Source organism: Patagioenas fasciata, chromosome 5 (assembly GCF_037038585.1).
Source record: "Patagioenas fasciata isolate bPatFas1 chromosome 5, bPatFas1.hap1, whole genome shotgun sequence".
In the NCBI taxonomy this organism is placed as follows: Eukaryota; Metazoa; Chordata; class Aves; order Columbiformes; family Columbidae; genus Patagioenas; species Patagioenas fasciata.
In genome coordinates this window covers 56,196,104-56,208,452 of record NC_092524.1, presented here as the reverse complement: position 1 = coordinate 56,208,452, position 12,349 = coordinate 56,196,104, and the positions used below count along the sequence as shown (strand labels likewise).

General features: G+C 34.0%; 1 protein-coding gene across 2 annotated transcripts in view; it reads right to left on the bottom strand.

Annotated features, from left to right (window-relative positions):
- AK7 (adenylate kinase 7) overlaps nucleotides 1-12,349 on the bottom strand; it is a 31,280-nt gene that overhangs the window by 1,817 nt on the left and 17,114 nt on the right. For both annotated transcript variants that reach the window (XM_065837993.2, XM_065837992.2), the window contains 6 exons: nucleotides 11,978-12,116; nucleotides 10,327-10,455; nucleotides 9,251-9,319; nucleotides 7,312-7,509; nucleotides 3,695-3,915; nucleotides 779-937 (listed from right to left, as the gene is read on the bottom strand). In XM_065837993.2, coding sequence (XP_065694065.1) covers nucleotides 779-937; nucleotides 3,695-3,915; nucleotides 7,312-7,509; nucleotides 9,251-9,319; nucleotides 10,327-10,455; nucleotides 11,978-12,116 — 915 coding nt within the window. The remainder of the gene's footprint in view (nucleotides 1-778; nucleotides 938-3,694; nucleotides 3,916-7,311; nucleotides 7,510-9,250; nucleotides 9,320-10,326; nucleotides 10,456-11,977; nucleotides 12,117-12,349) is intronic.

Sequence of the window (12,349 nt, the reverse complement as noted above, 5' to 3'; positions counted from 1 at the left end):
AAAGATCTCATGCTACTACGGCTATGAGTAGATGTCACTCCTCAGTAAGCAGAAAGGTTAAAACAATTAAACACTCTTTGGTGCCTGAAGTGGCACACAAACCCGATGCTTTCATTTTAAGCTTTTCCTTCATTAACAAAATGTTTCATTTCATGAAAACAGTGATAGCTTCTTAGGATGTGCAGGAAGAACAGCAATACAGTAATAGCTTTGCAGCATCTAAATTCTTGTCTGAATCCAATGCTGACCCTGCCTTCAGACAAAAGTTGAACTAGAAAATGTCTTGAGCTCCTTTGCAACTGGTATTATTCTCTTAATGTCTTACAGGATTTACTCATTAATTTATCTGTGGATTGTGAAGGAAATTACCAAAGAGTTTTCATTCATCCTTACAGTAGCAAGCTCTGTTGTGCCTAGAGGGGTGTAAGCAGGATGAAGAGTGATGTTCTCCCTTTCTGCAGGTCACTGTGTCACAGCAGAGTTGGTAGAATACAAAAGATATCCACAGTGCACACACCAAAAAGAAACAGATTTTGCTGGTAATTCTTGTCCAATTACTGTTCAGAAAACCCTTACTCAATACACAATATCAATTGATCCTACGAGTAGTTGCTGAGTTTTTAGTTTTCACAATAATTATTGCTCACCAGAATCGCATATACTGACATTAATTAATTTTTATCATGAAAGGGGGAAAAAGTCCTTATGTTAACAGAGATTCTTTGGGTCTACATGAAAATTCAAACATATTTAAGAAAAAAACATGTAATCACCTTACCAGAAAATCAACTGGATCATCTGGCCTGATCTTACAGCATTCAATTATCCCTTGCATAAGTGTTGGCATGACATTCTTCATTAAATAGTTTCGTAGTGGAATTGACTGGGCCTCCAATAACTCTTGTTCCTGTCTTTTCACTTCCTCCAGATGTTTATTCTACAAATAATCATAAACAATAAAGTTGATAACATCTACCAAATAGCACTCGAATAAATAATAATGTTGACCTAGAGAGAAAACAATGTTAGAAGCTCTGGACAGAACTTCAAAACTCACAAGTTGGCAGGAAAAATGAAGAACCACTTATCAAATTTAGAGCACATGGCGCACTCAGGACAAAGAATCGAACATGGTGAAAACGGAAATAATCTCCTTAGTAAAATTATTTTATTTTTCTCTCTATAACACCTAAAAGGAGGTTTATTCTGAAATCTTACAGTGGTCCTGTTTCCATAAGATATTTGGCAAAATGGCTGGAATACACTGTATCACTTCAAAAAATTAGTACTATTGCAAATGAAGATGGTTTGTTGAGGATTCTTTCAACTGGAGGAGAAGGAGAATGTTATTACTCAGTAGAGAGCCAGAGCCATGAGTCTAAATAACTGTAAATTGTGGAGGGTTTTTTGGTTTGAGTTTGTGGGCTCATTTTGGTTTGGTTTGGTTTGTTTGTTTGTTTTTGTTTTTGTGGAGTTTTTTGTTTTGGTTTTGGTTTTGTTTGTTTGTTTTTCCTGTTTTGTCTTATTACATTTATGTCAGTTTTCAAGGGGGCTGAGAGTTAAATAGTCTAAAACCACATTTGTTTACACCAGCTAAATTTATTCTTGAATTCAACTTAAATCAACGATTACACTCAAAAAGTGTGGAGGGTGGAAGTAAAAGCAACGTGAGTTTTTCTTTCTTCAATTTCATAGCACTTAATAGCATGCATACTTGCAGTAGTTTCAGCTAGAAGATTACTCAAAAACATTTTTATTGTCCTCATTTTATTCATCAGCAGCCTGAGTCATATATAGATAACAGCAAGCAGATGATACTCTGAAGACTGCTTTTCTATACTCAAGACATAACACAAAAGCAATGTTCAGATAAAACCAATATGCCAATATCTGAAAAAATATCTTATTCACTCAATCCAAGAGTGTTATTGAATAAATCCTGCAAGTGGTCTTTGGTCAGTTTACTCAGAAACAGCAGCTGTTCTACAGTCTCAAGGGCAAATGAATAATTGCTTAGATTTCCTGAGTATCTGCCCATTTAAAAGGATAAACTTAAGTTCACATGTTATTTAAACACCCGCTTTAGCTTTGAATAATGCACAGTTTGCCTTCTTGAAAGTTAGATGACTTTGCATTGAATATAGCTAAAAATGTGTTAACTATCCTTAGTAATCTTCTAGACAAGTTTACAGAGAGTACAACATGCTATTTTATGTTGAATGAAGCTGGAAAAAAAGCATAGAGATAACAAGGAGACCTTATTTACAAGCCAGCATCAGAGCAGTGTAAATGCTTTTCTAAAAGCGAGAAATTTCAGAGTATTCTTACCCCATAGATGTGTAAATGTAAGAAAAAGATTTCTCTGTGGAATGATCCGTTTGTTTTAAAACAGCTCTTAAAAGAAGACAATAGAAGAACTGCCTTCTCTTGAAACAACTTGACTTTGGGTGTAAATTACCTAAAATGTCCTTAGGCGCGGCTAAGCAAATAAGGTAGAAGCATCATGTGCAAATTCTGTGAGGTCAGGTAGCCTAAATACCAAGTACTTAATAAAGCATTAGCAAACAAAAAGCATCCTTCAGGACAATTCTCCCTGAACTGAGTACTCAGCTCTCAGAGGTGTTTCTCTTGCAGGCTCAGAAACCTTCCTCCAGTGCAGACTGAAATATTGGTCAGCGTTGAGTTAAAAATCTTATTTGAAAGCCATAATAAAGACTTGGTCAGCTGCTCAGAAGTGAGCAAAGTTCAAGAGTCCTAGAAGACTGGTTATGGAAAATCACCATTGATTACAGTAGATATTTATAAATGGTAAAATAAAAGAGCTACTGTACTTGTTACAAATTAAAGACATGTATCCTGTCAGAAATTACCAACCTAAGGATGTGTAGGCAATATGCATCCTGTCAGCATTGACTAACCTAAGGGTATGCAAGCAGTGGGCCAGTACCAGGTCAGTCTGCTCTTCAAACAAAGATAAGAGTGATTTAAAGAACTCCGTATCAGGAGCTGTTGTCCTTGCAGTTTGAACATCCTGGAACATGCATAATTAGTGAAGTTGGTTTAACATATATCTTGAGACTGTCATATAGGGTGTCCCTGGGATTTACTTTGCTTATTATAAGATTTTATAATACTAAAAATCACACCCACATGTCAAAAGACCCTGCCCACGTGAATACCCTAACCCATGAGCATGCCTAGTACAAGAAAATGATTGTGTAACCATGTGTAAATTACTTACCAACCATGGAAAGGGGGTGGAAATGTGGGGAGGTACTAATCAAAATCATGAATGATCTAAGTACTGTGAAGAAGGCATGCTAGTTTTGTGGGTTTACTACCTATTACCTGACATTGTGCAATCTCATAATAAAACTATATTTCAACTCTGTGTGTATGATTGGCAGATTGCACACCAGGTAAAGAAGCATGATTTTGGAACAACACTGTGGTGCAGCAACAACAAGAAGAGTATCATAATAATATTCTGAAGACATGCTGATAGCAGCAGGCAAAAAAAAAAAAAAACGTGTCTGATCAAAAAGAGACTATATTTTTTAGAATGGGCCTCAAAATGCACTGTGGACCAAAAAAAATATGCCAAGCTTTCCCCGTGTATTTGCATAGCAGGTTGCTGGGAGCCATCTAAAACACATAAATAATATTAATTTTAAAAAAATATGCATTAACCTACCCACTCTTCCCAATTGGCCATCCTTTCAGCCCTTTCCTTGGCTTCTCTATGCTCTTGTTCAGCTTTTTTTTGAGCTTCTCTGACAAGGCTTTCCTCAGCTGCTTTGCGTTCCAGATTCTCCTTTTCTTCATCTGTCAAACCATAATTCCGAGGTTCCCCAATTTCCTTGATGATCTCTTTTAAAATAAATCTGTTCTCAGGATCTTCAAATTTGGCTACATCTTTTAAACAAAATAAGAGAGAACTTTTCAAGATTTTTTTTTCGATTATCAGTGGACATGAGTAAATAACTGCGAGACCTAAATATATATGGTGTTCACATTGTTTGAATTTTCAAGTATAAGATGTCGTTATCAGTTGCTTAAGTAATTTTTCTGCTACACAGAATGAAGTTTTCTACATCTCTTGTTCTTTACTAGTTTCAGCTAAAATAGCTTTTCTTATTAAGATGATGTAAGGGAAAAATATATTAAAATATTTTTAATAACTATTCTGTTTCTCGGTTGCAGCTTGCCTAAGTTTTGGAACTTGAAAATGAGGCCATTCAACTATCAGAGATGTCCCAGTCACCAATCTTATGCCAACTTATCCAGATGCATAAAACCATCAGATTTTGACCCTGTGTCCCCTGCAGGTTGCACAATAAGTTGTTAGGATTTGGCAACAATCTCAAAAGTTTTCAGTCATACAGATTTACAAATACACAGACCTATCTCTAGTTAAACTCTTACTATCCTATATCTACAAAACAAACCTGTAGCTTCATGTAGGAACAAAAGACTGAGCAAGACCTTCTGTTTCATTTCATTCCTTCTCCCTTTAAATTGCTGGAGACTACTTGTGTATTAAACTTAAAAAAAAAAAAAAAAAAAAAAGGAAAAGCAAAAGCAGAAAAATGCTGCCTGTCTCCAGGGCTTTCTGGGCTCTGTATGCACTCAGTGTGAGAATGCATCTGGCAGAAAGGGTTTAGCCATGTTCATGGAAAAAATGAAAAGTGGACATTTCAAGTATGCAGAGAATACAGAGATAAAGGGCTCGTTCATTGGTAAGGGACTGGAGATGTAAAGGCACAGAAATGGGCAGGGAGAGCAAGCAAAGGAAGGGGGAAAAGCCAGAACAACTAGAACACAGAATTTAGATGAGAAGCCAGTAGTTCCTAGTCTACAGACCTCTGCTTTATGAAGTTATTTGGTAAGCTATTGGCAACACATGCTTCCCATTTCTTTCTAATCACTAATTCAGACAGCAGATAGGTGTCTAATACTAACATCATTATTCCAAGAGTTTAAGTGTTTTTGATTTGGACCTGAAGTCCGAAATGTGCTAATTAATTAAGGAGAAAGCTAACATAATTCTACATAATAAAATTTACTTTAGATCTGCTTCTTTCAAAAAGCAGGAATTAAATTCCTTAAGTATTCCAAATTAAAAGAATAATACATTTTCTATGTCAAGTAGTCAATTGTTTCTGCAATTTTAGCTGCACCTGGACATACAAATTGCAGGGCAAGCCACTTTTCTGGTCATTTAAAGTATTGCTACAAACTCTCTCAGCAGCGAAACTGATGGGTCAAAGACTGCACTTTTTTCTTAGATGGCCAAGCAAGGTTACAATGCAAGTATTACAGCAATCATGAATAACTGCATTTATCCTTTTAAATAAAAAATGATGTTATCACTGATACTAATTGAGAGGAAAGATCACCAGCAAAGGACTTAATAATTAACATCTTCAAAGGAAATGGCTGTTATAACGTTAACATGCCTTTTTGTAGATGATCTAACATGCTTGTGTCGCCACCCCCAAATTGCAGATGAGAAAGAGACACAAGATAACGGACTTGCAGACTTCATGCAATGACTCACAGTAACAAAGTAGAGTTTCCAGAATCTTGAAGCCCACTCCTTTGTACTAATCATATTTCAGACTCAGAAAAAAATAATAATCATAAAAGCAATTCATAAAGCCATATGTTATTATTTTCTTAAATTAAGGTGGAAGAAAGATTTTATCAATTTGTGTCAATATTTAACAAGTCAAGCACAATTTTTTAACTATTTCCCACTAAATTCCTTCAGAATACATCTGAGAAAGCAGTTGGCTCTCTGCTTAAACCTGATGCTACTTAATTCTATGGATCTGATAAACAAACTGGAATATCAAATAGAAGGAAAGGGTATTTGCAGTGCTGAAGGTTCCTCACTGAAGTTATCTTACAACAGAAAGCAAAGCTGTATGTTTGCACATTTTGGTAGATAAAAGTCAGTGATGTGAATACAGGTGAAGAGGCAGTTCCTGAAATAAACATGTCATACAGATGATGCTCGTTTGAAGATAAGAATCAACACTTTTAAATGAATGTGAAAATCATCTGGAAGTCACTGAATATTACAGTTGTGATACCTCAAAAATGACAACCAGTAGATCAGTGAGTTTCCATATTTGGAATGGCCTAGAGGTTATGAACAATATTTGTACATAATTCTTAGCAGAAAACCCTGCAATATTCTATCGTTGAGTATACACTTCATAGTCCCTACCAAAATAAAACATGATCTTGGACAGTGTTACTACTTGCATATCCAGAAGTGTATGAAACAAGAATGTGACCAATCAGTAACATCAGACCTTAATATTTAACATTTCTCTCATTTACTTTCTGTAGCAGAATTACCTCAATTCTGAAATTATTACTAACACACTATTTTTTTCCACTGCTACATTTCCTAGCAACACATGTATGGTATTATTCTCAAGATAATCTCCATGACTGACATTAAATATAAAAAATTAGCAAATCAGTTATGATTGAGGCTGTTCAACAATTAACTCCTCATTACTCATCTCAAATGGACATTCCAAATAACAGCAGTTCCATTTTAGTTGCAGGCTTTTCCCCTTGTTCTTTCTTTTCTCCTCTCCTCTCCGTCACCCCACCCTCAAACCAAAACAAATTAACAAACAAAACCCACCAAACAAAACCCTACGATTTTTCTTAAGAATGCTGTTACCCTGATCTCGCTCTTCTGGAATAATCAGATTATAGTAATCTTCTCAAGATTTCCCAGTGATTACAACGATCTAGATAGTGTATAGGGAAGACTTTTCTTACATACAGGTATAGTGCAAAACAGATTCAGTCCTAACCTTCCACCTTGAAATTCTAATAATTTTCTTTCATGTTTCATCATTTACAGATTACCCAGTATATTGTCATGCAACCTGAGGATACATCTAAAGAAAAAAAACCATAAGCAACTATAATATTTCAAGTCCATGAAAATATACTGTTAAACCAATCTGGAAGAAAGCCAGTGCAGAGGTCTGTAACCTAAGTTAGAAAATTATTCTGATAATTTAGCCTAGAAAAATAAGCAATCAACTCCCCTATTTTTAAAAACAGGTTAACTGTATGTGAACAATTCAGAATCCTTATGAGGATACAGATATTTTTGCAGGTATATAATTAATTGCTTGTTGTGTATGTATTCTGCAACATTAATTAAAACTTTATATATATATATATATACACTTACTATGACCTTTGCAAGCATTAAATTTGTAACAACAGAAAATTTGCATTCATATTTGATCTATTAATTTTATTATTTCATACCTATGAACTGAGGATGTATTTCAAGTTCATCAAAATAGTTGAGAACAGTGTTATCATCTGTGTTCGACTCTCTGAAGAGATTCAGAGATTGCAGGAACCGGTCCTGGGTATAGTGAGTTCCAGCAATAATTTTCTCTGGCAGATTTATTATTCTGTTAATAAGAAATTCATCAGATGCAGTCAAAGAAATAACAAATTCTGTGAAAAAGAACACATGATCAGCACCCATATATTATTTGTGTTAGTAATACATTTTATACCACAAATGAACATCAATAGAAGTGAATTGTATATATACCTTCATAATGAATTTAATTATCAAATGCTTATATTCAACTTTTCCAGTTAGAGATATCCAATAATATTAAGAGACATGTCTGTAAAGAAGTTACCTATTCCAATTTCACCAAATTCTTTCTTAGCACTACTAACAAGACTATTCTTGCAATAAATAGCACAAAAATCTTAAGAACAGCAAGGCAGTGTAGTCCAAATTTTCTGAGAAAGCTTTCATACAACCAATATATGTAATAGGTATAGGAGGAAAAAAAAATTCTTATGAATGCTGCAGCCAAAGCAGCACGTAACACTGGAAAATTCAAAAACTCACTTGTTTATCAAGTCATGAAAAGTCTTCACCCTGTATTGTGATTTTTAATCTCACAAATAAAGGTGTATCTGCTGAATTAAAGTAACATTAAAAAATATAACAGTACATGAAAGATGCTATGCCACCACATCCCATAAAATTTAGTGTTAATGTTATTTTAGTACTATTGGTAGACAAAAGCCCCAGAAATCTAGGATCCATAAAAAAACCCCATTTCTATTCTTCAGCTCAGTAGTCTCATATTCATAGATTCATTATGCTAAATCTTGCAGTATTTTATTAACTCAACAATCAATCTGTGTTTATTAAATAAGACTTCATATAATTGATCATAATATATTATGATATTTCTATTGAATATTATTATATTTCTACTGAAACGTGTTAATTTAACAAAGCCAGGAAGTATTTTTTCTGCCATCAGTGAGAAATTTGCAGAATCAAGCACAGACACACCCTCTCCCCACTGACTCCCCTGCCCCGCTTTCAAAAAAGCTGAAAAAAAAAAACCAAAACAATCCCCAAAAAAAACCTCTCCAACAACAAAAAAAATCCGTTAGGACCATTTCATTTTCTAAAAAAGTTTTCTCCAGGGTTGAGAAGGCAGCATCTTAAAACAGACCCCATGCCTGAAGTCCCTGTTACAGGAGAGAAAGTGGTACTTTCTCTAGCCCAACATAATAATTCACTCACATTTCCTCCTTTGAATTTTTCAAAAAATTCTGGATTTTCTTTACTTCCACTGAGGCCAGTTAATCACCATTTACTGAAACACTAAGCATTTGAGATATTCAACCTTTATACTAACCATACACATCTTGTAATGCAAAATATATCAATGTAATAAAAACTTCCAAAGAAATCAGGAATAGCAAAAACATCAGGATGAACCCATTTCTGCATAGATGAAAACCACTCTATTTTAATTCCCTGTTTGACTGATGCATTAAAATGAGTTTAGTAACATCTTTAAGATATCCAACTAAAGATAAACTTCAATTTTTTTAATATGCCAAGTTCACAAGCTCATGTTTATTCCATGAATAGCTGTTGCAATCACAACAAAAGCAGCCACTACTATTGTTATCAGCCAAGAGCTGATGGCATTTCACAAAGAGGAAAAAAGAAGAGAACATGCACAAACTGAACCAAAATCTTCCTTTTGATTGTTCACTTTTAAATAAGAGGGCAGCAGCATTACACAGATTAGATATTTATTTTATGTTAAATTAAATATGAACAGATGGAGTGATATTTCAGACTTCTTGTTGGTGGTAGCAGTATTTGAAAACTTCTCTGTTTACTTAAAAATAAATCTATCAAACTTACCAGGTATGATTAATTTATCAAATTTAGGCATTTTGCCTCTAATTTCTTCTTCTTCATCTTCATTTTCCGCTAAGACAATAGTAAGAAATTATTTATGTTAATCTAAGGAAACAATATATTTGCTAAAAAACAAACACAGGTTTGTCAATGTTGAAATTATTATTGGAAATTAATTATTGGAAATTAATCCAACCAAGACACTAGTTTAGAGAATTCAGGAAGTAATTCATGCTGCCAGTCACCACAGAATTCTACCTTGGGATAGTAATAGTTGTTTGCCTATACAGCAGAAGTATGCACACGTATACACAATTTTAAAATGTGTCCATATTGCTGTTGTGACCCCGGCCTCTCCTCCTGTCAAGTGCATTTTTGTGCCAAAATCAGAGACAGGGCTCAGAAGAATAAGTAGAAATGTTTTACAGTAGTATGGTTAAAATGGTTTCTGTCACTAAGTGTTTGCTGTTCTGAATAGTCAGTAAAGCTGCCTGAAGAACATGAGCTGAGCATGATAAATTACAGCCCATCACACTAATCTGAACAAGACTGATTTTTGTTTTCCTTCAAACCTCACGATGTCATTTACATACGGAGATGATTCTTGGTCTTAATACATGAACAGTTCTTGCTCACAATTAGAAATGTCACAGAGCTCCCCTGAAGTCATATCTATGGCAGCTAATCTAATATACCCACTCTAACCTGGCTCACAAAACATGTCTTAGTGCACTAGCTGGATGTCCTCATTAAGCAGCTCTTAAACATTCTGAAGAAGTCCTGCCTTAAAGCTTCCTTGAGTGCAGTAGATCAACAGAGACCCAGAAAGTGTCCTCCAGATTTCTGCATTTCCTTATTACTTTGCCAGCAAAGGTAGTCGGAAATTTATCTTGTGTTTAAATTAAATAAGGTGCGTTACAATCTGTCTTACATTTTAAGCATCATTTGAAAACAACTTTGTTTTCATGTCCTGCACGGCAGTCATTGCAGTGCTGATGCAGTTCAACGAATGCTGCACCAAGAACAGTAACGATAATGATGATATTAGCAGCAATAAAAACAAAAGCAGCAGTACTTACAATTAAAAAGATCTTTTGCCTGGTCATAGGTCTCTGGGAACCCATCTAAAACATATCCCTGGTTCCTACAAGGCATAGATTTGAGCTTATCCTTCACAAATTTAATAACATACTGATCCTCTAGTTGACCTAAGTCATAAAGAAGGTTTACAATTACCTCATTTGTGGAAAAGAGATATCTGAAATTATTTTACCAACATTTTAATTGATTTATCAGAGAAACTTCTATTTACATCCTAAAAAAAAAGTATTTTGAGTTACTATTTGTGTATTACATGTTGTCAGTGATCTATAGAACATAAACGTGTAGCTGTAAAATAAAATTACATTTGTATTTAGAAGGATATAAATATTAGAATTTAAAAAATACTAAACATGAAATCAAGTTTCGTTTAGAATAATGCAATCAGATTTTAACCGAAGCAGCAAAGAAATGTCTATAGAAATAGATGAGACAAAGCAATCTTTTTCTATTTACAAATACCAGTAAGACTTTAAGATAGTCTTGCAAAACAAATGTGAGATCAGTGTTACAAGTTTCATTTTCAGATTAATAAATTGAATTATGAAGTCATTAATGAACTTGGCCTACATTGTTGAGCAAATGTGTGCAAGTAAAAAGCTTGGTTTGACCTGATTTTTTGTCCTTTTGCAATTATTTACTCCAGTTTCTGACTTTATTTTGCTTTGGTTTTTAAAAGCCTTAAATATATAAAAACCATTGTAGTAATAAAAGTCTGTTACTTTTTAAAAAGCATTATTAAACAACCAGAGAAGGCATGCAGAAGAGATGCTGCCATAGATCTTATCACTGAAACTTTTGGGTGTGTTACATGTTCATTGCTTTGCAGATACACAGGATCAAATCAGGTAAACCTTTAGTGGTAGAATGCATTTTTAAGGGGGATCACATTATACCACATGAAAATGTTAAGTACTAAATAATAAAAAAAACCTTTATTAATCTATCATCTATATCATATATATATTACTTTATTAAAATACAAATGATAATTAGTGCTTTTAAGTAATGGCAATTTTTATGGACATTTTTCAATCTGAAGACTTTAAAATTCTTTACAGGCTTCAGTAAATACCCTTTATTTTTTAAAGGTGACCAAAATTACATATAAGGTACTTAAAAACCCACAATCTCATATGATGGTGCAGAAATTCTTTTTTTTTTTTTACTAGAATACTTTTTGTCTTTACAAATTTGATAAAGATATACTTTAGTAACATTTTACTTTTTATTATATAAATTATGCTCACTGTTCTGAGAAGAAAACATGATGTTAACTAAAAAATTCTGGCCAAGAATCTAATGCTTCTGGATATATCATTGTTACACATATATCAACTTGTAGGGTAAAAAGAATTACATAGAATTTATAAAGAGGTAGAAAGAAAGAACTTCTACAATTGAAAAAGTACCACAGTATTTAAAACATATATTGCATTTAATATACAAGGTATATAATGTAATACACTGTATTTGATTTTAAATAAGCTACATACAAATGGATATGGCATGATTCTTGCTTTTAGTAGGACGTAGAAGTTTTAGTGCACAAATTTGTTTCCTGATTTTCAATCTGCATAGAGTTGCACTAGTTACCTGAATCTCATCTTAGTACTTTGTATTTCCTACCTGCATTCTGCTCCATGCTTTCTTTTACTTCAGCTAATAACTCCTGCGCTGCGTCTACATTTTCACCCTCCTCCTCATCATCTTCTCCCTCTTCTCCTACACTGTCTGAGTCCAGTTCTTTAGAAGCCACAGTTTTCTCCTGAAATCAAAATCAGAAATACCAGTAGGGTCAGAAACTCCACAGCCAAATTTATTTTATACACAGACATAAAATTTTTTAAAAATTAAAAATTCATCTAACGTATGTTCCTGGACAGTGACATACTGAGCCATACTGAGCAACCTTCGGTCTCTAAAAAGAGTCCGGTGCATCCCCCAGAGGTGATCAGCATGTTAAAAGATACTTCCATTCTAAAATAAAGGAAGTATAAC